The sequence below is a fragment of the Delphinapterus leucas genome, chromosome 6, assembly GCF_059928025.1.
Source record: "Delphinapterus leucas isolate spDelLeu-1000000601 "Yukka" chromosome 6, BTC_Dleu_Yukka2, whole genome shotgun sequence".
Lineage (NCBI taxonomy): Eukaryota > Metazoa > Chordata > Mammalia > Artiodactyla > Monodontidae > Delphinapterus > Delphinapterus leucas.
This window is the reverse complement of record NC_143134.1, coordinates 120,237,176-120,263,133: the sequence shown is the minus strand read 5'-3', so window position 1 is coordinate 120,263,133 and position 25,958 is coordinate 120,237,176. Positions and strand designations below refer to the sequence as shown.

At 47.6% G+C, this 25,958-nt stretch overlaps 1 protein-coding gene across 16 annotated transcripts in view; it reads left to right on the top strand.

The window, feature by feature from the left end:
• RAPGEF1 (Rap guanine nucleotide exchange factor 1) overlaps window positions 1-25,958 on the top strand; it is a 140,172-nt gene that overhangs the window by 50,611 nt on the left and 63,603 nt on the right. For 9 of the 16 annotated variants that reach the window (XM_022578382.3, XM_022578381.3, XM_089913902.1 and 6 more), the window contains exons 2-4: window positions 19,887-20,026; window positions 20,699-20,812; window positions 25,547-25,725. In XM_022578382.3, the coding sequence (XP_022434090.1) occupies window positions 19,887-20,026; window positions 20,699-20,812; window positions 25,547-25,725 (433 nt within the window). Of the gene's footprint in view, window positions 1-17,128; window positions 17,193-19,886; window positions 20,027-20,698; window positions 20,813-22,447; window positions 22,593-22,612; window positions 23,150-25,546; window positions 25,726-25,958 lie in introns of those variants that run through there. The other 7 variants (XM_089913910.1, XM_089913911.1, XM_089913909.1 and 4 more) reach the window with 4 other exon arrangements.

The window sequence follows — 25,958 nt, the reverse complement described above, 5'->3', positions numbered from 1 at the left end:
GTATTGAATATAGTTCTCTGTGCTATATGGTAGGACCTTGTTGTCTATCCATTCTCTGTATAATAGTTTGCATCTGTTAATCCCAAACTCCCAATCCATCCCTCCCTCACCCCCTCCTCCTTGGCAACCACAAGTCTGTTCTCTATTCTGTAAGTCTGTTTCTGTTTCATAGCTAAGTTCATTTCTGTCATATTTTAGATTCCACAAATATGTGGACAAATATGGTATTTGTCTTTCTCTGTCTGATTTACTTCAGTTAGTGTGATCATCTCTAGGACCATCCGTGTTGCTGCAAATGGCGTTATTTCATTCCTTTTATGGTTGAGTGATAACTGCATTGTATACGTGTACCACACTTTCTTTATCCATTCCTCTGTTGATGGGCATTTAGGTTGTTTCTATGTCTTGGCTGTTGTGAATGGTGCTGCTGTGAACATAGGGGTGCACGTATCTTTTCAAAATAATAGTTTTTTCCAGATACATGCCCAGGAATGGGATTGTTGCATCATATGGCAACTCTATTTTTAGTTTCTTGAGGAACCTCCAGACTGTTCTCCATAATGGCTGCACCAACTTACGTTCCCACCGACAGTGTAGGAGGGTTCCCTTTTCTGGAGGAGCACTCCTGATGGACCTCTGAGTTCCATGGCTCTTTGACTCACAGCCCTTCTCTCTTTGCTCTGGCTGGGATGGTGAGGATCCCTGATGGGCAGCCAGGCTTGGAGCAAAAGCTGTTCAGTGTAGGCAGAAGAAGGTTACTGTAGGCGTTTCCTGTGCACACTTTTTCATTTTCCATCACCCTGGTGCCACCTTCCCAGCACCTTCCCACTTGAAAAGACACAGTCACTGATAATGCTTGAAGAAGACACTTTCATGCATGATTGAGTCAGCTTGCAGCAGGATGAGCAGTCTGAGTTCAGGCTATTTCCCCAATTGCTGAGTGACTTTGAGCCTACTTATTTTCTCTGAGCCTTAGTTTCTTCATCCATAAAATGGATTTTACATTAATTTCTGGCATGGTAAGTGCTCAATAAATTATGGGCTGTTTTAAGGAGAATGTGATGTGGAACAGGTTGCGTTATAGGCAATACATGGCTAACATTTGCCTTAAATTCCCGCTGACCCTTCCTGTGGTCTCTGCTGGCCTAAGGTGTGCCTGCACACTTGGACTTTGCCTTATGGCAATTTGCGTTAAGACAGGGTTGGGGGAATTCACTTTGTCTAAACAGCAAGACCACCAGTACATTGGTAATGAATCTCCTTGTTGAAAGGAAGATGGCTTCAGAGTGGCTGGCTTCTCACCCTGTTGGGGACCATATTTAGATTTCTGTAGCAAGTGAAGAAAGCACATGCTGGACCCTGTGCTACGTCACCCGCTGTAAAACGCACTTCCCAGCACCCTCAGGGGCTTCAGGCTCCCTAGTCCATCAGGGCCCAGCTCCCCGGCATCAGCCGCCATACTGACCTTCTGTCAGGTCTCCTGATTCACCTTGACCCTGCTGACCCTGGCCTTCTAAACCTGCCCTTCCCTCTGCCAGGAACACTTTTCCGCAGTCCACTCCTCTAGCCCCACCAGAAAGAAAATGAAAATCTGGCCAACCGCTGTGAATCTTTCAGGCTTCAGTTTAAACCGGCTTCCTTGCAGGGCTGCGTGTGGTTGCCCACCGTGAAAGAGGGCTTTAAAGTGCGCCTTTTAGTGGCTGCCTTTCCTTCCCTGTCTTCTGCCCCGCTCCCCTGCCAGCACCTCCCACATAAGCGACTTGCACCTGAACCCGGTCTCAGCCTGCCTCTGGGGAAACCCAGGCCAAGGTTCAGGCACTCACCACCCTCCCCCGATTTGGTTAGTGGGCTTTGGCCCCCCTTTTGTAGCAGTTGTCATCCTTGCAATGGTGTGTTTCAGGTCTTCCTTCCCTGTTCCTTTTAAGTATTGGTGCCATGTCTGTCTGACTCACTGCTGCATCCTGGGCACTGAGTACTTAGGGGTTTGAAAAGTGCTATGTTAACCTCACACAGTCATCCATCTCCACAGGGTTCCTTCTCCTCTGAGGAGGAGTGAGGGGAATGTGACAGAGGATCTTCCTTGGCAGGCAGCCAGCTTGGGTTGGACTTTGCTTACAGGGCACTCTCTTCAGCTTGGGGCCTTATGGAACAGGTGGGGCAACGTCAGGGGACATTTACATTCACCAGACGGATGCCGTCAGTTTACACCTCTCCAAGCTCCTGCCACGCCCAAGCCAGCAGAGTTACGTAAGTGCCATGGGCCACACGTAGCTATAGCCCTGGAAGAGGGAAATCACGCAGGAGAAAAGTTTTTTCCTGAACCAAGTGTGGAGCTCTAGATTTCTTCGTGCCTGGGGAGAGGCCCAGAGTGGGACCTCTCATGCTTTGGGGAATTGGCCCAGGGCCAGTTGTATAGCACAGAAGTGTGAGCTGAGTTTTATGAGGCTGACTTCTTTAAGTAGGAGATCAGAATTTTAAAGCCAAACAGTGCTCCATGAGACTGGATAGAAGAGGCTGCCTGTTTCAGAACTGGCTTCTCCGTGGTTGGTTTTGGTTCATCGCCTCAGAAATGAATGTTGAAGATAAAGTGGGGGAACCCCGTACAGACGGACTTTAACCAAGCTTCAGGACACACAGCTGTGTGCTAATATTTTTGTTTTGGTGAAAAATTTAAAAACACTACTCTCACCTCTCTTGCCTTCTGAGATGGCCCACACTCTGTAGAGTGTGTTTCTCTCTAAATCCTCTTCTTACCTATCACTTTGTCTCTCACTGGATTCTTTTTGCAATGAGACATCAAGAACCTGAGTTTTGGGGCTTCCCTGGTGGCGCAGTGGTTAAAAATCTGCGTGCCAATGCAGGGGACGTGGATTTGAGCCCTAGACCGGGAAGATCCCACGTGCCGTGGAGCAGCTAAGCCTGTCTGCCACAGCTACTGAGACTGCGCTCTAGAGCCCGAGAGCCACAACTACTGAGCCCGCACGCCTAGAGTCTGTGTACCGCAACAAGAGAAGACACCACAATAATAAGCCTGCACACTGCAACAAAGAGTAGCCCCTGCTCGCTGCAACTGGAGAAAGCCTGTGCACAGCAATAAAGACGCAATGCAGCCAAAAACAAACAAACAAATAAATAGAATTGAAAATAAAAACCCTACTCTCAACCTCTACCACAAAGAATACAGAAATATTATTACCAAGAAACTAAATCTATTTTGATCCCTGCTCTGTGGTGATGTTTCAGTTTGTAAAGAAAGTTCGAACCAAAAATGTTTGAAAAGGTGGCCTTAAAAAAATGTGCCAAGCTTTCTGCAGAACGTAGACCCATTTACAGATCCAATCCACTGATTTTCATGCGTTTTTCAAACATATCCATGAGCTTTTTGGAAGCTGCGTATTTTATTATTAAGGTACCCTTAGTTCTGAGGACACCAGTGGCTGGCGGACACCAGTCGCAGAACAAAAACTATCTTTTAGCAGAGTTAAGTCATGATGAGTACATGATGGGCCCACGCTTCCTGGAAGAAATGAAGTGACATGTTTTTCTCTATGGCCGCTTGGTGGCTCTTGGAAACTTTGGTTGAATACCACCAGACTTTCTTCTGCCATACCCTCTCCTCCAAGGAAGGGGTCTTTGTAGGCCCCACACAGACTGGGTGACAGGAACATACTGCTAGCTGTCACATCTGGGGGGACCTGTGCTTGGGGAGTCTGGGTCCTGGGCAAATTCCTTTCCTTCCCAGTTGATTTTGTTTTCCTCTTTAGGAAATATAAGATTTCCCATCTCGAATGTGAAATGTGGTTTTCATCTTAGAATGTGCTTGAATTTTAAAGATACTTAAAGGACTTTAAAGATACTTCATTTTCCATGGAGGAAACAGTTCATTCATGGTTGGGGTCAGTGTGGTGGCCTCTCACCCCCCCAGCCCTAACTGTGGTCGTTCGGACACCTCAGCCCTTCCCCTTTCAGCTTCTGTCTATTTTGTCCAGGTTTGCTTTCTTCTGACTGCAAATGTGAATGTGTTGTATAGGTGTCTTGTTTATGCTTTTTTAGACCAAAACCTTGTCATTACCCACCCCTCTACCCTCTTGAGAATCACTGTCTTAGAGCAATTACTTGAGGGCAGAAATCACAGATTTTTCTAGCACAAAGCAGATGCCAGGTATCAGTGAGCATGGCACTAAGCAGAAGGAAGAGCAGTGGTTGATCACTTCAGTCACCAGTTCCGCGTGAAACACGTGTCCCGAGAGCTCTGCACACGGTAGGCCCTGTTTTATTTATCGTCTTACTTGTGCTCTGAGCCTTGTAGCTAAAGAGTCTTGCTTGGGGTGGCTGGTTGGAATTTGTCAGCTGAGACTGGTGGTCACCCCTTTCCCCCAGGTCCCCTGGCTGTGCTAATGCAGGTCTGTTCTAGGTACAGCGTTTACAAATCCGTCTCCCCATCAGGAGGGGCTTATCCTGAGGAATGTTCTGATCTGAGAGGAGACCCTCCCCTTCTGTCAAGAGTCAGAGGATCTTGCAGTCAGCCCGTCCCCCTCTTTGGCCCAAGATTTGGAGTTTCTTATCAGTTTGACTGCTTTCCCCCAGATCTTTGTCTTCCAAAACAGTGCTTCTCAAATGTGAGTGTGCTGCAGAGTTACCTGGAGGACTAGTTAAAGCCCCAGTTCCGGGGTCCCTTCCGCATAGACCTCCATTCGTTAGGTCCAGGTTGGGTGGAGAGCCAGCACTCTGAGCAGCTGCAGGTCACGGTGATGCCACCGCCGGCCGCACAGTTCCTCCCACTGCTCCTTACTCACCGTCCGGGGAAGGACTAAAACACTGTTTGGTCGTAGAATCGACTCAGTGGATTAAAAAGTGAAAGAGAATTTAAAACCTGTAGATTTTTGATATACTTCGTGTACTTGATTGCAAAATAAAATACATTTCTTACTGTGGTCAGAAAAGGTTTGAAAGCTACTGGTAAGCCTCCACCTTAGAAATGACCCACCTATTGGCGCTACACCTGTGCATGATTCTTAGTTCCAGACCCAGGTCGGGAAGCTCAACCAGTGTCCTGGTGACTTCGGGTACAGACTAGATTTGCAGTCTTGATTGCCCTACAGGACCCCTGACCTGTGGCTCCTCTTTGTCCTAGTGAGAGGGTTTCTCTACCCCGTGCTCCCCAGGGAGAAGGGCCTTTAGCGTGTCAAGTTGGTCGTAAGTGAAATAAGTTTCATGAAATATCTAGCCTTACTATTTGCAGTGCCCTCTGATATTTGGTATTCTGTTCCATGTTTTGATCCAGGAAATTGATTTGGGGACCTACTAGTGGGTTGTGACTTGCAGTAAACGTTAGCAGGAAGAGCAGACCACACATCTGCCCCCCACTGTGTAGCCAAGGCCCACTCAGCTTCGTCTCTCAAGGATGCCTTTTCACCCAAGTCAACCCTCATCCCTTTGCATTTTTCACAGCTGGATTCTGCAGTGTCTGCTTGGCTTAAAACTCCAGGGCTTCCTTCATGAATGTTTTGTGGCTATGTCAGGAAGTAAACCCTTTAATTCTTCAGCAGCTGTCTCGCTCTGCTGTGTTTTGGAGCCCTGGGTGTACAGCTTTACTTCCGTGTTAGCTGATAAACCAGTTGAGGGCAGGACCTACATTCCTGTTCAACCACGGACCCTCTGTGGTTCCAAATGCTTAGCATCTGGCTGGTGGAAGGAGCCACGTTGTACCCCATGGCCAGGGCCTGAGCTCGGTTTTTAATAATGTTCCACTGGAAAAGTGAATTCTGAACGCAGACAGCCGACTTTGAGAAGACATGTCTCTGCCTTCCCCTCGCCATGTGGCCTGTGCGTGTTCTTCCTCCTTGGCTTGCCGAGATGGAGGCCTTTAGACAATCGGCAGGAAGCCGCCTCCTGTGCAAAGATTTGGTCCTTTAAAAAGAATTTCAATTCTAGGACACTTAAAGGATACGGCTGCTGAGGGAGAACAAGGGAAAATGAGATGTCTTCTCAAAAAATGCACACTGTTTCCTGCTCTGAGGATTCTAGAATGAGGCAATTGGATTTTTACTAAAGGCACTCACTGGGGTGGGGTAGGTTTTTGGAGAGTTCTGAACAAGAGAGAGTTAGAGGAATGTTGTTTGGCTGAGTCCAGGATCCAGGAAGGGGGCTGGCCACCACTGAGGAACTGTCTTTTAGAAATACATATCGTGAGGCCATTTGTTATTTATGACAGACTGTAAAGGTATAATAAATTCCTTGAGAACTGAGAGGGCTTTTTGACTTCAGAAAATCCCCTTTCCAATGCTTTCTAGCCAAATGTTGGCAACTCCAGCAGTCACTAAAATACGTATTCTTCAGCGACCTGTTGTTTAAAAATAGTGCCTCGGTTCCATCCGTAATCCCACCTCCCAAATTGAAAGACTCAGTGTGTAACTTTGGCCTCTCTCCCTTAGGCTAAGAGACTGTGCCTGAGATTTCATCACTGAGGGTATTTTTAGCCCAGGTGCTAGCATGGCCAGGAGGTGGCCACATCTTTGATGTGATGCTGTGAGTGAGCCATCTTGGTCTTGGACTTTTCCAGAAGGGTGTGATTCACTTTTACAAGCAGTACTGGCCTGAAAGTCTTTTCTTCTACTCTTGTGGTGACTTGCTTCCTTGGTGATCAGAGTTGTGAACACATCTAATACACGGCATATTTGCTGGGCTCTGGCTTAAAAAAGAGGAAGAGGAGCCCACGCTGAGATGTGCATCTGAGTCGGCTGGGGTGGGGGCAGGGCAGTGGCGCTCGCAGGCGAGCACAGGGCCCTGCACCCATGGGCACTGGATTGTTCTGAGTGGGGCACACGAGCCCTCCTTCCTCTGAACCTGTACTCTGCTTCATTTGAGCCATCTTTAGGATACTTAACTCGCTTCTCTCTCTACTAAGTTTGGAGACTGCGTGCCTGGTGTGTGAAGCTGCACCGGGTTCAGATCCAGTCTGTCCCTTGTTCCTCAGCCTCAGTTTTCCTGCCCTGGAGAGTCACTGTGAGGATTAGCTGAGACAGACCCATAGAGTGCCTGAGTGGTGCTGGGCACTCCCTGCAACCAATGGACCCAGCGATTGCTGTGTTGCTGTTGTCAGCTTCACGTTGTGTCTGCAGTACCTTGTACACGGGGGGCCCTTACATCTGACTGGAAACAAATTGGATTGGATTTCAGGCTGTAAGCTAATGAAATTCTGGCTTTAACTAAACCAGCCTGACGTCAGATTTTCGAGGCCGCTCAGAGCCTCTGGTGGGCGGTTAGACCATCTGTGGCTGAAGTAATTCATGAGCAGAGAGTAGGTGGGTGTCCCCAGCACTGGAGCGGCTGTCTCACGTTCTGTCTTCTTTGCGTTTTTACTTACTATGCTGAAGTTGTCCCATGAGGAAGAGAAATGACTGGAAGCTGGTTAATACTTCTCAGCCATTACTGAGGAGGGAGCCCTGGACCGGCTTTGTTCAGGAGGCCTGGGTCCTAGGCTGGCGGGAAATCAGTTCCCAGGGCCTCGGCTTCTGCTGTCAGTAGACTCAGATCCTTTCAAGTTCCCACACTTCATGGAAGCTGAGAGCCCACTGCTCACTTGGCACCTGGTGGGGAGTGGGGCCTCTGAAGCAGGGCAACCAGGACCACCTTGGTCCTTACCCCGGAGAGACTGGGATTGATCAGCGCTTGATTCTGAATGTATAGAGCGGAGTGGGGTTTGTTTTTTACCCCATGCGTGTATGAACCGACATGATACGACGCTCTTGTGAGAACAGAGCCCTGGCCGCAGATGTATTTGAGTCACGGGAGCAGAGGGGCAGGGTCTGTCAAGGAGCAGCCGAGTAGCCTTCGCTCGTTTTGCTCCGGAGAAAATGCGCTGCCTCTGCTTGGGTGAGAGCAAAGGCTGCCTCTCCTGCATACCTGCCCCCTCCCACTCCCACCCCCATGCCTGGGAAGCCAGAAGTGCGTCTTTGGAGAAGTGGTCATTTTCAGATTCCTCTGTGTCCTTCAGAGTTTTTTGCAGCCTTTTCCAAACCAGCTCCTGTTTGCCGACTCTGATGTTTCTCATTGGTCCCCATGTGAAACGTCCAAAGCCTGTAGTCTCAGCCCTTTTTCCTGCCCTGGGGAGCAGGCTGGGTTTTCACTCGAAGCCCTGGGTTCTAGGGCGCTTCCACTGGCACCAGGAGCCGTCCTCCTCCTGAGCGGGCTGTGAGCAGCTGGAAGGGTCCTGCCTTTACTCTGCACGTCTGCATCCCAGGAGTCCTTGCTGCATTAGGACTGAGGATTTTCCTGGGTCTCCCCCACAAGATTAGGGGCTCCTTGGAGGGAGGAGCTGTGTCCTGCTCCTTTTTCTGACACCAGCACTTTGCAAATGCTTGGCATATCAATATGTATGGAACGAATGAGTGAGTAAATGAATGAGGGCGCCGTTTGTGCCTGCCTTGCATTATCTGATGCACCCTGTTTCTCTGAGGTGATAGGGAAGGGAGGGGAGTTTACAGGTGACCCTTGTCCCTTCTCTTTCTTCGAACTTTGCCCAGCGAGAAATCCCAGCAGTGTCCCAAACTGCTGGGGTTGTGACTCCCAGCTCCTTCTCCTGTTGCCTGGGAAATAAACAAGTGAACATGTGCTCACTGGCAAATGCACATGTTGTTTTTCCTCTGGAAGCCCAGAGGGTGGCCTGACAAATCATGAGTTCTCGGGGGTCCCTTAGCTGGGCCTAGAGCAGCTGAAGTGGATGGAGCCGCCGTCTGCTGCAGCCGTGGTGCTGCAGTGCCCCGTGCTGGGCCTGGCGCCTCACAGACACGACTTCCTGCCCCCACCTCGGGCTGCTGGGCGGGCGACACCGTGCTACACAGTAGGCTCAGCTGCCTTTGAGGAACGTTGTTTGAATTCTGAACTGGCACCGGTCCTAACATCCAAGTTCCTCTGAGGGACAGAGGCTGCTTCAGACAGCTCCATCTAAAGGACAAAGGTTAGGGTGGACCTGCTTCCTGTTGTAGCTGGGCTCCTGATGATGTGATGTGCTTCGGCCCTGCCTGCTTTCTGCCCAGCGTGTTGGTATGTTTACTTGGAATAAACTGATCTCTCTCCCTCTCTCTCTCCTCTCTCGTCTCTAGAAATAACACTCTGGAGAAATGACTAATTTACATCTCTGGAAGTCTGTGAAGCCTGTGCCCTTAAGAATCTCTGGGTCAATTCCAAACAGTCATAGAAAAAAAATCCTTCCTTGGGAGTAGGCCACCCTGGGGACAGGCTGACCTTGAGTGGTTCACAGCACGTGTTAGGGCTACAGTTGCCTTGTCTGTGATGAGTGTCTGCGTGTTCTGAGGGTGGGAGGTGGGGGATTAGGCCCCTGTGACTCTATTTCCTCATTTGCCAAAGGGTGCTAAGAATCCTTCCCATCCAGTGTTGATGTGAGCATGGCCCTGGGCAGGGCCTGGCTTCCAATAGGGTGTTTAAACACACAAGTTGCTGATTTAGCCACTTGATTGGGCTCCAGGAGGGAAGCAGCTCTCAATCCCAGAGGGTCCCCTTTCATCTCATGGGATATCTGTTCGCTATTTGACGAATTTTTTATAATAGGAGTAAGTGTTGGGAAAACTTTGTTTAGTGCCCTCTCTGACAGGTAGGGGTGGGAGGCTCCCCAGGAGGTCATCTCCAGGCTTTGTTCACATCAGAAGTTTACCTGGCGGAGGCTGGGCTTCTATTTAAATCCTACAGGGTACTTTAGTTTCCTGGATTCTCCTCTTTTTCTACTCTTTTCTTTTCTTTTTTTCCAAGTTGCTGGAAGTTGAGAGGCAGTTGAGCCTCAGACAAGTAAAACTGTATCTAACAGCCCAGACAACATCACCAAGAGTCCAGCTCCTCTCATCTCTGCTCTACCTTTCTTTTTTTTTACTACAACTTTTTAAAAATTAAAGTAAAACACACATGTAGAAAAATGCTCAAATCATAAGAGCACCGGCTCAATGAATTATCTCCTCTATTTAAAAATTCTACAGTGTTAAAAAATAATAATTGCCCATTCAGAATGGTGACAGTTATCTCAGAACATTTGGGCAACAGCAGATAACATTTATTTAATGTTTACGAAGTGCCAGTACTATGCTAAGTTACTTTACATGGCGTACTTTATTACATCCTTATAACAGCACCATGAGGTGAGGTAAGGATCATTATTCCCATTTTATAACTGAGAAAAGTGAGGCCCCAGTGGGCAACTTACTCAGAGTGACACACATTGAGAGTGTTTCACTTAGAGCTGCAGGTGGGGTGGGAATGAGTTCACAGGGCTGTCCTTGGCCATGTGTGGAGGTCAGTGTCACTCCTTCTGCCCCCAAATCATAGCAGACGACATGATGTCACTGCCAGCATGAATGTCCTTGGTCCCTGCTGCCGAAGAAAGTCGGCTTGCATTGTTGGGAAGCGATGATTGTCAGAAATTCCTTCTGGTCAAACAAAGTCTACCTCCTTTGCCCTACACCTCCCGCCTTGCACAGCAAGTTTCCCCACTCTCTGTCGCTGTACCACGTGGTGGGTAGAATGAGATCCTGCAGCACCTCCACACAGGCAGTGGTTAGTGGAGGGCCTCAGAGCCTGGAACTCACGTGCTGCCCTGAAGCCCAGCCTGGGGGTGAGGGGTCCCCTGTGGTGGGCCCTTCTGCAGCTGCACACTGTCTGCCTTTCCGGGGGAGGCAAAGCACCCTTCAAGACCTCAGCGGCACAGTCCAGAAGCACTGGCGTCCAACCAGCCCAAGGTGCTTTCTTTCAAGAGACCAGTGGACCAGCCTTCCTCACAGGGGCGGGGAGGGCCAGCCACACCCAGGACCTTGAGCTGCAGCAGTGCTGGAAATGTGTCTGGTCCAGCTGGAGACTGGATTCTGAAGACTTCGCATGAAAGAAAAAGAAGAGTAAAATGTCTTGTTGATGGTTTTTATTTAATTGCATATTGAAATTATAATATTATGGATAATTTAGGTTAGTTTAAAATCATATGTGGCTCTTGTTGTATTTCTGTTAGATAGTACTGGCCCAGGGAGTCCATTGTCCTCTGGAGACCTAGATGGAGAGAGGGAAAGGTATGGTTTCTCTCTTGTCTTCTCCCTGGAAGTGGCTTGAACAACATTCTCTTAACCCAGATGACCCAAACTGAACCACCACAGCAGAGAAGGTTCTTGATTGAGTTGTCTCTGACTCACGTGTTGGCATTCCTTAGAGAATTGTATTAAAAATCAGTATAAACCGTCCTGTCTACATCACTAATCAGATATTACTCTCTGGTATTGGTTGAATATAGTAGTTGTTAGTTGTTGCAGAATTCATTCATTGATTCTTTTGTCTTTGTGTTTACTAACAATCATTTATTTATTTTCACTGTGTGCCGATTTCGGGGCTACGTGCCGGATTCCAAAATGAGTAAGATTTAATCCTGGGCCTCCAGGAAGCGTGTGCTCAGCTCTCGTCCTGCCTTGCCCTCCGCAGCAATGGAGGGAGGGTGCCCATACCTCTTCGTCCTCACCAGTGCTTAGTATTTCCTCTCTTTTCTTTTTATCCATTCTGGTGTGTGTGTGTCGTAGTATTGCTTCATGGTTTTAATTTATTGTTTCCTGATGACAAATAGAACTGAGCACCTTGTCGTCTGTTTATTGGCCATTTGGATTTTATCTTTTGTGAAGTGTCTGTTCCATTCTGAATCTGCTTTTAATCCTTACCTGTTATGCAAGTAAAGCAAAACTGGTAGCTCTGTCGGAGTTGAGCCCAGATCCACAGTGAAGCCTGGGTTCTTCTGTAGGTGGCATGGGCCCCCAGGCCTGGTCTCTTTCCTGCACCCCACCTCTTCTGCTTGCGCCCCGAGTCTCTTTGGCACAGTCCCTGCTGGCCCGCCTCCAGCTCGAGGCAGCTGCGTGGTCTCTTAGCAGGTTTTCAGTGCTTATGCCCTTTGGCCTAACAGTTCCATTTCTAGGAGCCTATCTCAGACAGGTGCTCAGAGGGCTAAGCCTGAGGGGGTTCTTCCATGTGCTGTTGTTTGAAGGGTGAGGGCTGGGAACCGGAACCATCAGTCAGGAGGCTGGTGGCCTGCGTGTGGTTGGCCTTCCAGCAGAACATTATTCATATGGGAAAATGCCCACAGCATATCGCTCAGTTGGAAAAAGCAAGTCAGGGAGATATTTCAGCTCTGCCATACGTGGAGTTATGAGGGATTTTCACTTTCTAGATTATATATTTTTACAGTGCTTGGATTTTTATAATGAGGTTGTTTTACTTTTGTTACTGAAAAAAGAAAAAAGGATGTGCTTAATATTTCCATCAGCACCCACAGCAGCAGCATAGCTATCAGTCGACTTCCTGAACCAATGGGTGACATGAACAGATTCTCATGTCAAAAGAGCCTTTGGCGTTGCAGAACTAGAGAAATTATTTTCCCTGTTTTCCCTAACACGAATAGTTCTATATTAAGTAAGAAAGAGGGTCTTTTAATATGGAAGTTGTTGGAAAAGATGAAGCATCAGGTTACTTTGCGCTCTACTAGGCTGGGATGATTTTTAGCCTTTGCCATACTGAGTGTTGGCAGAGGCTTGGCGGTGCTATCCCGTAACGGTAACGGGTGCCGTGCACTGAGCCTTTGCTGTATATCGGGTCCTTTGCTAAATGCTTCACATGCAGGTTCACGCTTAACCCTCGCAACAGCCACCCAGGCAGGTCGGTCCTGTGGTTATGCTTGCTCCACAGGCGAGGCACCTTCAGCTCAGAGAGGCCACGCGGAAGTGAGAACACCAACTGCCTGCTTCCAGAGCCCGCGGGCCGCCTGCCGTGCCCGCGACCCACTCACTCTCGCGCTGTCTTTGTCTTTACCTTACAGTCTGTACGATTCTAGATAAGCAAACACACCTTTAAAAATCTGAAGTCCTTATGTTTAAAATAGTTCTTCCTAATGTCCTCGTGTCACTTCTCCACTCTAGTTGTCCTTTTAACACATTTGGGAAATGGTGTGGATGAAGGAAGCGGAAGTGTGCAACCAGAACTCGTGCGTGGATGAGCGGGCATCCTTCCAGTGCCCAGCTCTGCGCCCTGCACGCCGTCAGTACGAAGAATGAGCAGCCACCGTGTCTCCCAAGGAACTGTCTCAAAGTGTTATCCACCCTGACCCTGACTTTGTGGTCCCTTGTATGGTTGATATGTAGAGACTCCTCCCATCCAAGGCGAAATTAAGCCCTGACAGAAAGCACTGCTAAGTTGGGATCCCAGCTGCTGCTACAAATGACATCTGAAAGGCCAGTTGATGTGTACATTTGTCAGCACCGAGCAGAAATCGTTGTTAAGCCTGGCCAAGGGGCAAATTGAAAATTTAATAATGAAATATTGAACACCTGGCAGACTACTTGGAAGAAACTGGTTTGGCTTTGGTGTGTTTTTGGTTTTGCTTCAGACATGATTTTGTGAGCAGGCTACGTGCCTCTCCTCCAGCCCGTTCTCTCTCCCCCTGGGTAGAGAAGGACGTTCATCTGACAGCCTGTCTGCAGCCTGTGATGGTTGCCCAGGAGAGTGCTGCTCTTAGTAACGTCGCAGCCATTTCTACAGAAATTGATTGTGATGTCATGTAAGCTTTCCTCCTCTGGCAGAAATGACTAGCAGATTGGTCATTGGGAGTTCCAGACCCTCCTTGGTATAAATGCCGTACTAAGTGGTGGTTAAGGGTTTTTCTTAAGTTCTATCCATGAGCTTTGAAGTTGTTCTGGCAGATTTGATAGAACACAGTAAGATACACCAATTTAAAGCATCTCCATGGGAAGGAGGGCTTTTGTTTCCTTTGTTTAGGTATGGCCCTATCGAAAAGTGTGCAAGTCTGGCAAGCCCAGGTGTTGGGAGAGCAGCTGGGACTCAACCTTGCCCTTGGGGCTGCAGAGTGGCACAGACCCTTTGGAGAGTCATCTGGCAACATCCATGGAATGAGATGTGGTGTGTACTCTGTAGCCCAGCGGTTCTAGTCACAGAAAGCTCTTGCATGTGCTCCAGAAGGCAAGTATGAGAAGGTCCATTGCCGTGTTGTTTATAAAAGCAAAAACGCTGAAAATGACCCAGTATTCACTGGCAGGGAGGGGGTAAGTAAAACTGCTATATGTGGAACTTCACAGCACTGAAAACAAAAGCACTTATATACACTTCACCTGGCCAAACGTCAGACCTACGACTAAGTGAAAAAGCAAGAACATAGGAATATTTACAATGAAATACCATTTAAGTTAACTTCACAAACCTATACATTAAACTGTACTTATAGATATAAACTATGACAAAATATAAGGGATGAGGGACTTCCCTGGTGGCGCAGTGGTTAAGAATCCGACTGCCAATGCGGGGACATGGGTTCAAGCCCTGGTCCGGGAAGATCCCACATGCCGCGTAGCAACTAAGCCCATGCACCACGACTACTGAGCCTGCACTCTACAGCCCGTGAGCCACAACTACTTAGCCTGCGTGCCACAAGTACTGAACCTGTGCTCTAGAGCCCGTGAGCCACAACTACTGAGCCTGCGCTCTAGAGCCCGTGAACCACAACTACTGAGCCTGCGCTCTACAGCCCATGAGCCACAACTACTGAGCCTGCGCTCTACAGCCCATGTGCCACAACTACTGAGCCCACGCTCTAGAGCCCGTGCACCACAACTACTGAGCCCGTGTGCCACAACTACTGAGCCTGTGCTCTAGAGCCCGTGAGCCACAACTACTGAAGCCTGTGCACCTAGAGCCCGTGAGCCACAATTACTGAGCCCGCGCTCTACAGCCCGTGAGCCACAACTGCTGAGCCCACGTGCCACAACTACTGAGCCTGTGCTCTAGAGCTCGCACGTCACAACTAGTGAGACCGTGTGCCACAACTACTGAGCCTGTGCTCTAGATCCCACGAGCCATAACTACTGAAGCCTGCGCACCTAGAGCCCGTGCTCCGTAACAAGAGAAGCCACTGCAATGAGAAGCCTGTGCACCACAACAAAGAGTAGCCCCTGCTCGCTGTAACTAGAGAAAGCCCCGCGCATCAACGAAGACCCATCGCAACCATAAATCAATCAATAAATAATAAAATTTTCTAAAAAATAAGGGATGGATAAGCACAAAAATCAAAACCACGGTTACCCATTGTCGGGAAGAAAGATATGATTATGACGGAGCATGTGGTGGCAGCAGTGAGATTGCTAATGTTCTGCTTCCAGAGCCGTGCTGTCCAGTATGGCAGCCACCAGTCTCGTGTGGCTGTTTAATTACATTTCAATAAAAACTCAGTTTCTCGGTCACACTAGGCACATTTCAAGTGCTCAATAGTCCGGTGACTGTCACATTGGAGAGTGCAGATATTCCGTCGTTGCTCACGCTTCTCTCTGATAGCCTGGGTTGGTGGATGCGTGGATTTGATGAATTCTCTGTAAGTTGTACATGTGTATGTATGAAATCTTTCAAAATTTTGCTTTAATTTCAGTACTAGAAAATATCTAAACACATGCATTTACAACTTCCCAAGTGAAAAGTCAGAGTCATTAAAGTCACCTGAAACTCTGTAGTAGTGTGAGAGCATCTCTTTAGCATTGCCCTCTACCCAAAATGATTGATACACATGAGGAATGTGACAAGAGGGGCAGGAAGTGTGTGTGGGGGGTACTGATGGCAAGATTACCCCAACATAGCTGCCACCTTTGCTTCCTTCCACTCTGCTGTCACTGGTCATTATAGTGCTTTATCAGCACTGAAACGCATAGTTTGAGTGACCTTGCAAGTCTCCTGAAACCTGTGTTGAAATCTGTGTTGCTAAGCTGTTGTTTCAAGGAAAAGGTGACAAGCAGCCTCCAAGTCAAAATCTTCCCTAGTTAGTGCTGTCCTTGATTTCCAGGCTTGAGGAGGTTGGTTGTCGTTACAAAGAACCTGCTTCCTCCAATTGATTTATCACATCTTGTGCTAGAGCTGGCTGCTTTGAGGCTGTTAAATACTACAAGGAGAGAGATTTATTGGTGGATATAACACTTTCTTTAAATGCTGATGTGGATTCCCAGCTGTGCGCCAAGACAGACCAGAGTCTCAGGCTGTGCTTGGCAAAGCAGAGGTTGAGAGAGTATGTTGTGATATACTTCCTGGGCTCTGTTTGCTCTCAGGTGGAGGTGTCCTTACTTGACCCCTGGGTCATGATCAGGGGTTTTGGGGAGCCCCCATACCTTGTTTGCCTACCCTAGTTCCACCCTGGTCATGATGGCAGAGATGTGAATCTGGCCAGTCCCTCGGCCCCTGCCTACCCGTATAGCAACTCGGGGCAGCAGACCAGAGGAGGCGGAAGTTGGCTCGCCCAGCCCATGTCTCTGAACATTTTTGACCACCAAAGAAATCATGCATCCTGCCTTTACTTCCCCATTTGTGTCTCCTTTTCTTGCCCCGCTTTCAGTCTTGCTTGCCAGGGTGGAAGTCACACCTAACGTCTGACTTGGGGAACCTGTCTGGCAAGGGATGTGCTGAGACTTTCGGGATGCTGAGGCCAGCATCCGAAGGAGGAGGATGGGGGCAGCAATAAAGGCAATATGGAAGGAGGCAGCAGAGAGGGACACAGATGAACTTCTGGTCAGGACTAAAGGAAGAGGAGAGGGGCATGTGTAAGGCCCTCAGTTCCTTGGGATCGTGGGTCAGATGTTCAGTGCTGCAGAGTATCCTGACTCAGATCTGTAAGCAGTTGGGAAATAAGAATTCAAAGTTTGGTCAGACTTGCTACCCATCCAAATCATATAGTTAGGTTGATTAGCTCCCTGCGTTGAGCAGGTACTGTGTGCCCAGCACATGGCTGAGTACCTCACCACGCTGCCCACAAGCCGCATCTCATTTAACCTACATCACATCAGCCGTTTCTAGAACAATGTTATCAGCCCCATTTCCCAGACAAAGAAACTTGAGACGTGGAGAGGTGCCGCTGAAGTCTGTTAACTCAAACAGACTGACTGCAAAGCTCACCGTCTTAACCACCACATGAATTATTAGACTGGTCGCATCATTTCAAAGTATAAAGAAGGAAGTATAAACTGTGCATGGGGCCCACCCTCCTTGGGCGGGGAAGGGGCAGAGGGGAGCTGGGGCGGTCACACCATCCCAGTTTACCTGCTTTGAATCCCAGGGGTGATACAGCGTTTGAGGACTGCTGCTGAGAGCCCCTCCGACCCTGCGTTGAGCCGTTCCAGGTGAGGAGAGAGGTGCATGAGCTTCCTGTGGATTTGTGTCCACATTGGGGCTCTAAGAAGGGCCTTCTGCAGTTCTGGCCAGCAGACAGACAGCTGTGAAGCTGTGTTTGGTTTGACTCCACTTGTGAACGAAGGTCAGGCCCTGGCTTTTTCTCTTTGGTCCAGAGTGCAGTGGGTTCCTAGATAATTGCAAAGGGCAGATCGTTTATCTGATCCTGCCTGCCACCTGGAAGGTCTTTGACAAAAGAATTGAACTTTGGCCCTATTAAGTCATATGCAGCACTAGTAGACACAGTGACATACCTATAATACAAGGTGCTGTGTCATTTATTTGGAAGGTTTTTTGTTTTTTGGTTTTTTCATACTTAATTGCTGGGAAAATTGAAAGGGAGTGTATTTTTTATTTTAAAAATACAGATGGGGACTTCCCTGGTGGTGCAGTAGTTAAGAATCTGCCTGCCAATGCAGGGAACATGGGTTTGAGCCCTGGTCTGGGAAGATCCACATATCGCGGAGCAGCTAAGCCCGTGAGCCACAACTGCTGAGCCCACACTCCACAACTACTGAGCCCACGCACTGCAACTCCTGAAGCCCGCGTGCTGCAACTGCTGAAGCCCACGCACCTAGAGCCCACGCTCCACAAGAGAAGCTACTGCGACGAGAAGCCCGCGCACAACAATGAAGAGTAGGCCCCGCTCACCACAACTAGAGAAAGCCTGCGCGCAGCAACAAAGACGCAACGCAGCCAAAAAAAAAAAAATACAGATACTTCTTTTTCCATTGCACAGGGTCACGTTCTCCCTAATTTTCAATCAATTTCAAGTATTTCCTGTGAATTTCTGACATTGCCTAAAGAAGCAGTCCTTTTTGTGGGTTTTTTTTTTTTGGCTGCATTGAGTCCTTGTTGCTGCACGTGGGCTTTCTTTAGTTGCAGCAAGCAGGGGCTACTCTTCGTTGTGGTGCCCAGGCTTCTCATTGCGGTGGCTTCTCTTGTTGTGGAGTGTGGGCTCTAGGTGCGTGGGCTTCAGTAGTTGTGGCACACAGGCTTCAGTAGTTGTGGCTCGAGGGCTCTAGAGTGCAGGCTCAGTAGTTGTGGCGCATGGCCTTAGTTGCTCCGCAGCATGTGGGATCTTCCCGGACCGGGGCTCGAACCCGTGTCCCCTGCATTGGCAGGAGGATTCTTAACGACTGCACCACCAGGGAAGCCCTCGTGGGGTATTTTTTCGTTGGTTGATTTGTTCATTTGTTGAATTAGTGTTTCCTGAGCATCTTCTATGGGCCAGGTACCATGTTAGCACTGGAGATGCAGGCTTGAACAAGGCAGGTACAGCCTTCAGCGAGTTTGCATTCTTGTGAGGAGATAAACACATAAATAAATAATTCAATAAGATGGTCTCAAACACTAGAAAGTGCTATGGTAAATGGCGGGTGGTAAATGAAGGAAGGCTGCTCATTGGGTTAGTTTTTTTTTACAGCTTCATTGAGATATAATTCACATAACATGACTCCTTTAAAGTGTAGAATTCAAGTTTTTTTTTTATAGTAATTCACTGGGTTGTATAATGGTCACCAGATTCTAATTTTAGAACACTTTTAATCCCCCACCAAAAGAAACCTCTTACTCACTAGCAGCCCCTCTCCGTCCCTCTCCACTCTCTTCAGTCTTAGGCAACCATTAATCTACTTTCTATCTCTATAGATTTGCCTGTTCTGGACATTTCAGATATATGGAGTCATACACTGTGTGGTCTTTGTGACTGGCCTCTTTCACTTAGCATAATGTTTTCAAGATTCATCCACAGTATAGCATATCAGTACTTCACTTAAGTGTAATTTTATGCCTAAGTATTTTATTCTTTTTGATGATTGTGAATGGAAGCTTTTTAGACATTCATTTTTTATATGTTCCTTGCTAATGTATAGAAATACTGATTTTTGTATATGATCTTGCATGTGATTTTGTATATCATCTTGTATCCTGTGAGCCCACTAAATTTGTTTATTAGTACTAGTAGTTTCTTAGTGGATTGCTTGGGATTTTTCATATACAAGATTATGTCATCTACAAATAGAGATAGTTTTATATCTTCCTTTCCAATCTGGATGGCTTTTATTGGAGTAAGAGAGTACAAAATTGAATGACAGTAGTAAGAACGGACACCCTCATCTTGTTCTTGATCTTGGCGAGAAACCACTTAGTCTTTCACTGTGTCCCCGAGGGTTTCAAACACCTTAGTTCTGTTTCAGTGTCCACTGCCAGCTCTGAGGCCTTACCCATGTCACTTGTTGCAGTTCCCTAAACCAGAAAACGAGAAGTTTGATTCAAAAGGGCCTTCCTTTCCAGTTCTTACATTCAGCACTTCTGTGATTCTACTTTGGTATTCTTTCATCTTAGCTGGTTCCCTTGGACATTGGTTAGATCATCAGACAAACTCTATAAGGACACTTGGAAATATTTTCACGTTCGTTTTCCAAAGCCATTTTGACTGCTTTCAACCTAGACTAGATGGAAATTGCAAAAATTGAAACGTGCAAGCAGAAATGGTTAATGGATCCATATTTCCTTTTCTTTGTAACCCTGAACAGCTAGGGGGAAAGATTTGTTTGAGGACGGTGATCATTTCCACAAAAGGTCAAAGAACCACAGCTTCTTCCCACTGTACCTCTAAAAATCATTACCTTCTTTGTTTTCAGACTCTCAGCGTTCTCATCTCTCCTCCTTCACCATGAAGCTGATGGACAAATTCCACTCACCCAAAATCAAGAGAACGCCATCAAAGAAGGGAAAACCAGCTGAGGTGTCTGTGAAGATTCCAGAGAAGCCTGTGAACAAAGTAAGCTGACTCTCTAGGTGCTTCTCCTGGCCTTCACCTGCTTTGAGCAATGAGTTTGTGCTGTTTTTTAAGTTTATTCCCTGGGGATGGAACTTTCAGTACAGAACACCTATTCCATAGCATTCCACGGCTCCAGGCGGAGCTTTCATTGTCCCTGTGGAATATGAACCTTTAGGATGGTTGAGTGTTTCTCCTGTTAATCAGAGTCAAGCTTGGTTGGCTAGAACAGTTCTTTTCCAGCTGTGTCATCCTCTGGGCATTTAAAACAGCTCAGCTCATCATGTTCACACTCCAGGATGCTGCCTCTGTGCCCCAGAGAGGCCCACGTTGCCCACACATACTCACTCTCTCAATCTCTCTCTCAATCTCTCTCTCTCTCTCTCTCTCTCTCACACACACACACACACACACACACACACACACACACACACACACACACACACACACACTCTCGTGATGTCCAGAACATCCAATCATTCGGCTTTAGGGCCCATGCTCTGAAACTTGCTAAACCCTTGAAACCCAGCCAAAGATGTCCTCAAACACCAGTAACCTCAGCAGGGCCAGTCAAGCCAGATGTGTTGGAACAGCTGTTGGTTTTCATCAACCCTTCCCTTCAGCCTAAAACGGCCATTTCAAGCTCTGTAGGAATCCAGGTTTCCTCTCTTCCAGGAGGCAACAGACAGATTTCTACCAGAGGGCTACCCTATCCCCTTGGATCTGGAGCAGCAGGCAGTAGAATTTATGTCCACCAGTGCTGTGGCTTCCAGGTCTCAAAGGCAGAAGGTCAGTGTGATGTTAAGAACAATTGGGTTTGCCTTGCCCTCTACTGCAGAATCCTGGCCCATGGTTTTGGGGATGGAAAAAAAATCTATTGCAATATCATTGTGTTCAGCTGGGTGGCAACTGTGGGCTTAATTGTTCAGGAAACAGTCCAAGGAGCCTTGGATAAATGTAAGAGATTATCCAAGCCCCCATGGCCTTTGGAGAGAGCTCAGTACTCCATGGCGAAAGCTCTGGGATTTTTGGGATTGGTTTGGGTGTGCTGCTTGGGTCCAACGGGTTCGGGGGAAGCGGGTGAGTCTCATCTCTTAAGACCAGCTGTTCTTTCCTTGAGTTGCTAAGATGATCTGGATAGTTGCGAAAAGGAAGGGCATCTAAAGTGTAAGGTACTCTGTTAACTATCTCCCGAGACTCGTGAGTGTGATGATACTGTGTGGAACCAGCGCTCTCAGAGCCAGGGACACCTTTTGTGCCGCTAACATGTACCAAGCCTTTTTTTAGCCCCATGCTATGTGCTTTACACTCGTTCTCTCACTTAATTCTCATTATAACCCTGGAAGGTGGAAACTTATCTTGCAGAAAAGGAAGCTGGGAGTACGGAGATATTAAACGTTTGGGCAAAGTCACACAAAGAGCAGTGATGCTGAGATTTGAACACAGGCCATCTGACATCAAGTCGAAACTCTCTCGATGCTACAGTTACTCTTTATGAAAGTCAATTTATTTTTTAGTATCTAAGAAATGTAATGTTAGCTCCCACACGTAACTGAACATAAAAACAAAATTAAACTCAGCAGTGTAAAATAAAGACAAGCCTCGTAGATAAGTAGATTCTGAACCCTTCAGTGACTGTCCACAGTGTAGTTTGTAGAACTGTTGTCACAGCTGTCAATTTAATGCCACTAGCAAACACTACCCTGTTATATAAACACATAACTCTTGAATTTTGCAGTGTATCTACTTCTGTTTTTATGTTGACCAGCAGAATATCTTAAAAGTCTAGTTAAAAGTGGAGAAAATAGGTTTTAAGTCCAAAGTCTTTGTTGAGTAATCGTTTTTCCTGCCCCATCTGTTAAGAAAAAGAGGCTATAGAGAGCAAGAATGAAATATATGGTGTTTGCCAGATTGATCTAAATTCCAGATTGAAGAGTAATAAAGTGGAAGATTTGGTCTGTACCACAATTATTTTTTATTGCAATCTGTTTAGCAACCCCTTGGAACTGGGTTTTATATTAAATGCCAGGAAGAGTGTCACTTGTCATCTGACACTAGTCCAGGCAGCCCGGAGTAAAATGATTTACTAACCACTGTGTTTTGCTAGTGAACTCTGATAAGAAACTCTTTCAGCCGCTCACTTCTTGGAATTTTTCCCCCTTTCTTCATCACTCCAAGAGACGTCATAGGGGAAATTTGATGCTCAAGTACCCTTTCCTTAGTGGGGGTTTCTGCAAACTCCAGGGGACATTTGGCAATGTCTGGAGACATTTTTGGTTGTCACAACTAGGAGATTGAAGCAGGTGCTACTGGCATCTGTTGACTGGAGGCCAGGGATGCTGGTAAACATCGTACAATACAGAGCACAGCAACCCTGCCTCCCCCCCCCACCCCAACAAAGGATTTTCTGTCCTAAAATGTCAGTGCCATGGCTGAGAAACTGTTCTCTGGGAAGGAGCTATAGATGTGATCTTCACCCAAGGAAGAGTGTTACCCTGGTTTCTGCTCATTGCCCTTAAAGAAGGGTTGAATTACTGTGCTCTGCCCCAGGCCACCTGCATGAGACAAAGTGAGTATAAACCCATGGTGGAGGCCCACAGTCAGAACAGGAAGTGTTGGGGAATCTGCCAGGGTGTGTGAACTTAGCCGACTCTGTCATTTGCCATCATCCTTAATTATCACTTACTAGCTGTCTTACGACTTAGTATTTCCATATATATTCTCATTTTCCCCAGGTTATTACATGGGAAATTGCAACTCAGGTAGACAGAAATAGATTTGGACCCATCTACAACTTACTACAGGTCTCTCTTTGCCCGGGCCCTATCCTGGGTGATTTCACGCGCCGTCTTACTTACTCCTCACCTTGACCATGTGCACAAGCTTTCACTCTTCCCAGTATACAGAGAGTGTGGGCTCTGGCCCAAGTTTTCTTAATCAAACTCTCTTTCTCCCTTAATTTTACGAAGTGCTTCCATATGCATTCTCACCCAGCCCCCACGAACCTGTTTCGGTCACCCAGGGCAGGCGTGTTTCTCCCCGTTTTGCAGGTGAGGAGCCTGAAGCCCAGCAGTGCCTTTGGGTCGAGGCCCTTCCCCAGCACCGCTGGCCTCATGTAGTTTCCAGGTTTGTTTGCACCAGTCGCGGCATCTAACCCCTGACGCAGGAGCCGGTGTGCAGGTGGATGCAGCTGCCTCTCTTGAGGCCTCGGCCTCGGCCTCAGGTTCCCTGTTCCTGGGGGTGTTCGGTCTGGGTGTCTCATTGTAAACTCTTCCGACTGCTGGCTATGTTTTGCGAGAAGCCATAGTTTAACAGCTGATGGGCTAGGGGAATGCACAGCGTTCAGAGGCCATTAATTCTGGGAGTGGAATTTGCTGGAGAGTTAATGGATGAAACCTGACTCTGCTAGGTTGTCGGCTCCTTTATTAGGAGCCCAGGGCAGCCCGGCTCTTCAGTGGCTCATTTGATCTCTCTGCAAATGACAGGAGAGTTCTCTTTTTTTCTGTGAAGTGCCTTGCCGCTTTTGGACGGCTCCCATCTCCAGATTAGCCCCTTTCTCCCTAGCAAACCTCGTGACACATTTTCTTAAAATGTTTCCTGCTTCCCCCCCACGTTTTGTCACTGCTGGCTCCTTGCGCGTCCTGATGTGCTGAGATGGCAGTGTCGTAGCCAGAGTCCTCTTGCTCAACTGGCCAGAGTGGTTTTAGTCACATTTGATGTCTGCAAGGCACCATGAGTTCCTTCATACTGAGGTTCCTCTCAGCCCTGTGTAGGCCATGGCGAAGCAGAGCGCTCTGGGCCACGAGATGGAGAAGCAAGTGCCTGGCTCTTGGAAACACACAGTAAATAAACAAACGTGTCAGGTAGTGAGAAGAGAAAAATAAGTGACAGCAAAGAGGCCACAGTGATGGAGATGGAGAAGGGGTGTCTTTTTCCTCCCTTGGAGAAATGTATCATGGTGGTCTACAGGGTACCTCTTGGGAAGTGCCCCCATTGAGACAGATCAGATCGGGTTTTTGAAAGTTGTCTGACGAAAGGAGCTAATTACTTCTTGATTCCATTTATATATTTTTCCTTTGATATTCCCATAAAATCCACTATTGAAATTTTTTATTTAAAATGACATTCCTCATTATTTTAAAAGAGCTGGTGTTCAGAATCATAATCACTTTTCATTGTGTATCACTTTTTTATGTATTTATATAGTTGTTTTTTTTTTTTTTTTTTTTTGCTGTACGCGGGCCTCTCACTGTTGTGGCCTCTCCCGTTGCGGAGCACAGGCTCCGGACGCACAGGCTCAGCGGCCATGGCTCACGGGCCCAGCCGCTCCGCGGCATGTGGGATCTTCCAGACCGGGGCACGAACCCATGTCCCCTGCATCGGCAGGCGGACTCTCAGCCTCTGCGCCACCAGGGAAGCCCTTATATAGTTTTAAATCTACTTTTTCTAGAAATTATCTTCTTGTTCTCGGTAGTTTTTATTTGAATATTCTCTGGACCTCAGAGAGCCCACAGGTGGCAGTTTTCCTCATACGTACCACTCTTAATTTGCCCTGGACGTGTAATCAATTCTACTTGAGTAGATTATCCATTTTTGGATTTATCCATTTTATAGATTATTCTTGATCTCCCTTTCCCTGCCAGCCAGCTGGGACCTGGGTTGTTGACATTAGGGTCAGTATAAGGAGAGGTTGGAGAAAGAAACCAGAGGGGTGTGTTTACCCACTGTCTGTGCATTCAAGGTATCCCACAGTCAAGGAGAAAAGATTTGGGTGTGGTTATGTGAGTGCTGGGAAGCACAGGACTCTGTGTTTTACTTTCCTCCTAGGCGGGCTTTCCTCAGGGGCAGAGGGACCCTGTGTGCTGTTAGCACATATGCTGCAGGAGTAGTGATTGAATCGTTGCCATCTGTCCAGCTTCTTCACCTTTTCACCCCAGCACGTCCCGCCCCTTCTAACCCTAGGGTTTCCAGGTCCTTTGGGAGAGCCATATCATTTCATTGAGAGGGGCTGCGTCTCTGGTCAAATGTGGGAATCTAGTGAGGAGTGCTGGGAGAGTGGATTTTGAGCACTAATGCCTCTGACCAGTCTTACACAGCCCCTAGGACCTTGAAAGGCCTTGATTTGACTTACTGGATAGATACACACGTTGGGACTTAACTGTTGGTTCTGTAAGCATCCTGCAGCCATCAGCAAATTAGTCCTCACTACACTTACTGAGTTTAGTGGTGATATCTCAGTGTGATTGAGGCGGAGACCCCAGGGCAAATCAGTCTCTGTCCGGGGAGGGAATTAGGAATATCTAAACAACCTTTCTCAGTCAGCCCCTTCTTCTTCCTTCAAGCCTAGCCTCTGTATCCTGATTGCAATCCTTAGAAAAACAATTTGGCTTGCTTTCTGCAGCAAGAAGCCTTTTCCATTGGTGTCAATCTCAAACTAGTTTGCAGGAAATTTTATTTTATTTATTTTAAAATTGCTCCCTTTAATCTCTCTCCTCCCTCCTTACTCTTAACGTTTCCTTTCAGAACCTGAGCTGGCTGGAAGAGAAAGAGAAGGAGGTTGTCAGTGCCTTGCGCTACTTTAAGACCATTGTGGACAAAATGGCTATTGATAAGAAGGTACTGGAGATGCTTCCAGGGTCTGCCAGCAAGGTGCTGGAGGCCATCTTACCCCTGGTGCAGAGCGACCCTCGAATTCAGCACAGGTGAGTTGCTCTGGGCTGTGTCAGAGCAGTGGAGGCCTAGTGGCACCTTGGTTCAGGGGCATTTCACACTCAGTGTTTCTAGGACCAGTGAGGAGTGCCAGGAGGAAAAGGAGCCCTCCCACGCCCTGCCCCCACCCCTACCCCATGGCTATCGCTTGGTATTCTTCCAAGGTTGAGGTCATCATTGTTACTCATGAGGCCTCAACACTGAGGAAGATCGCCACCATTGCTAG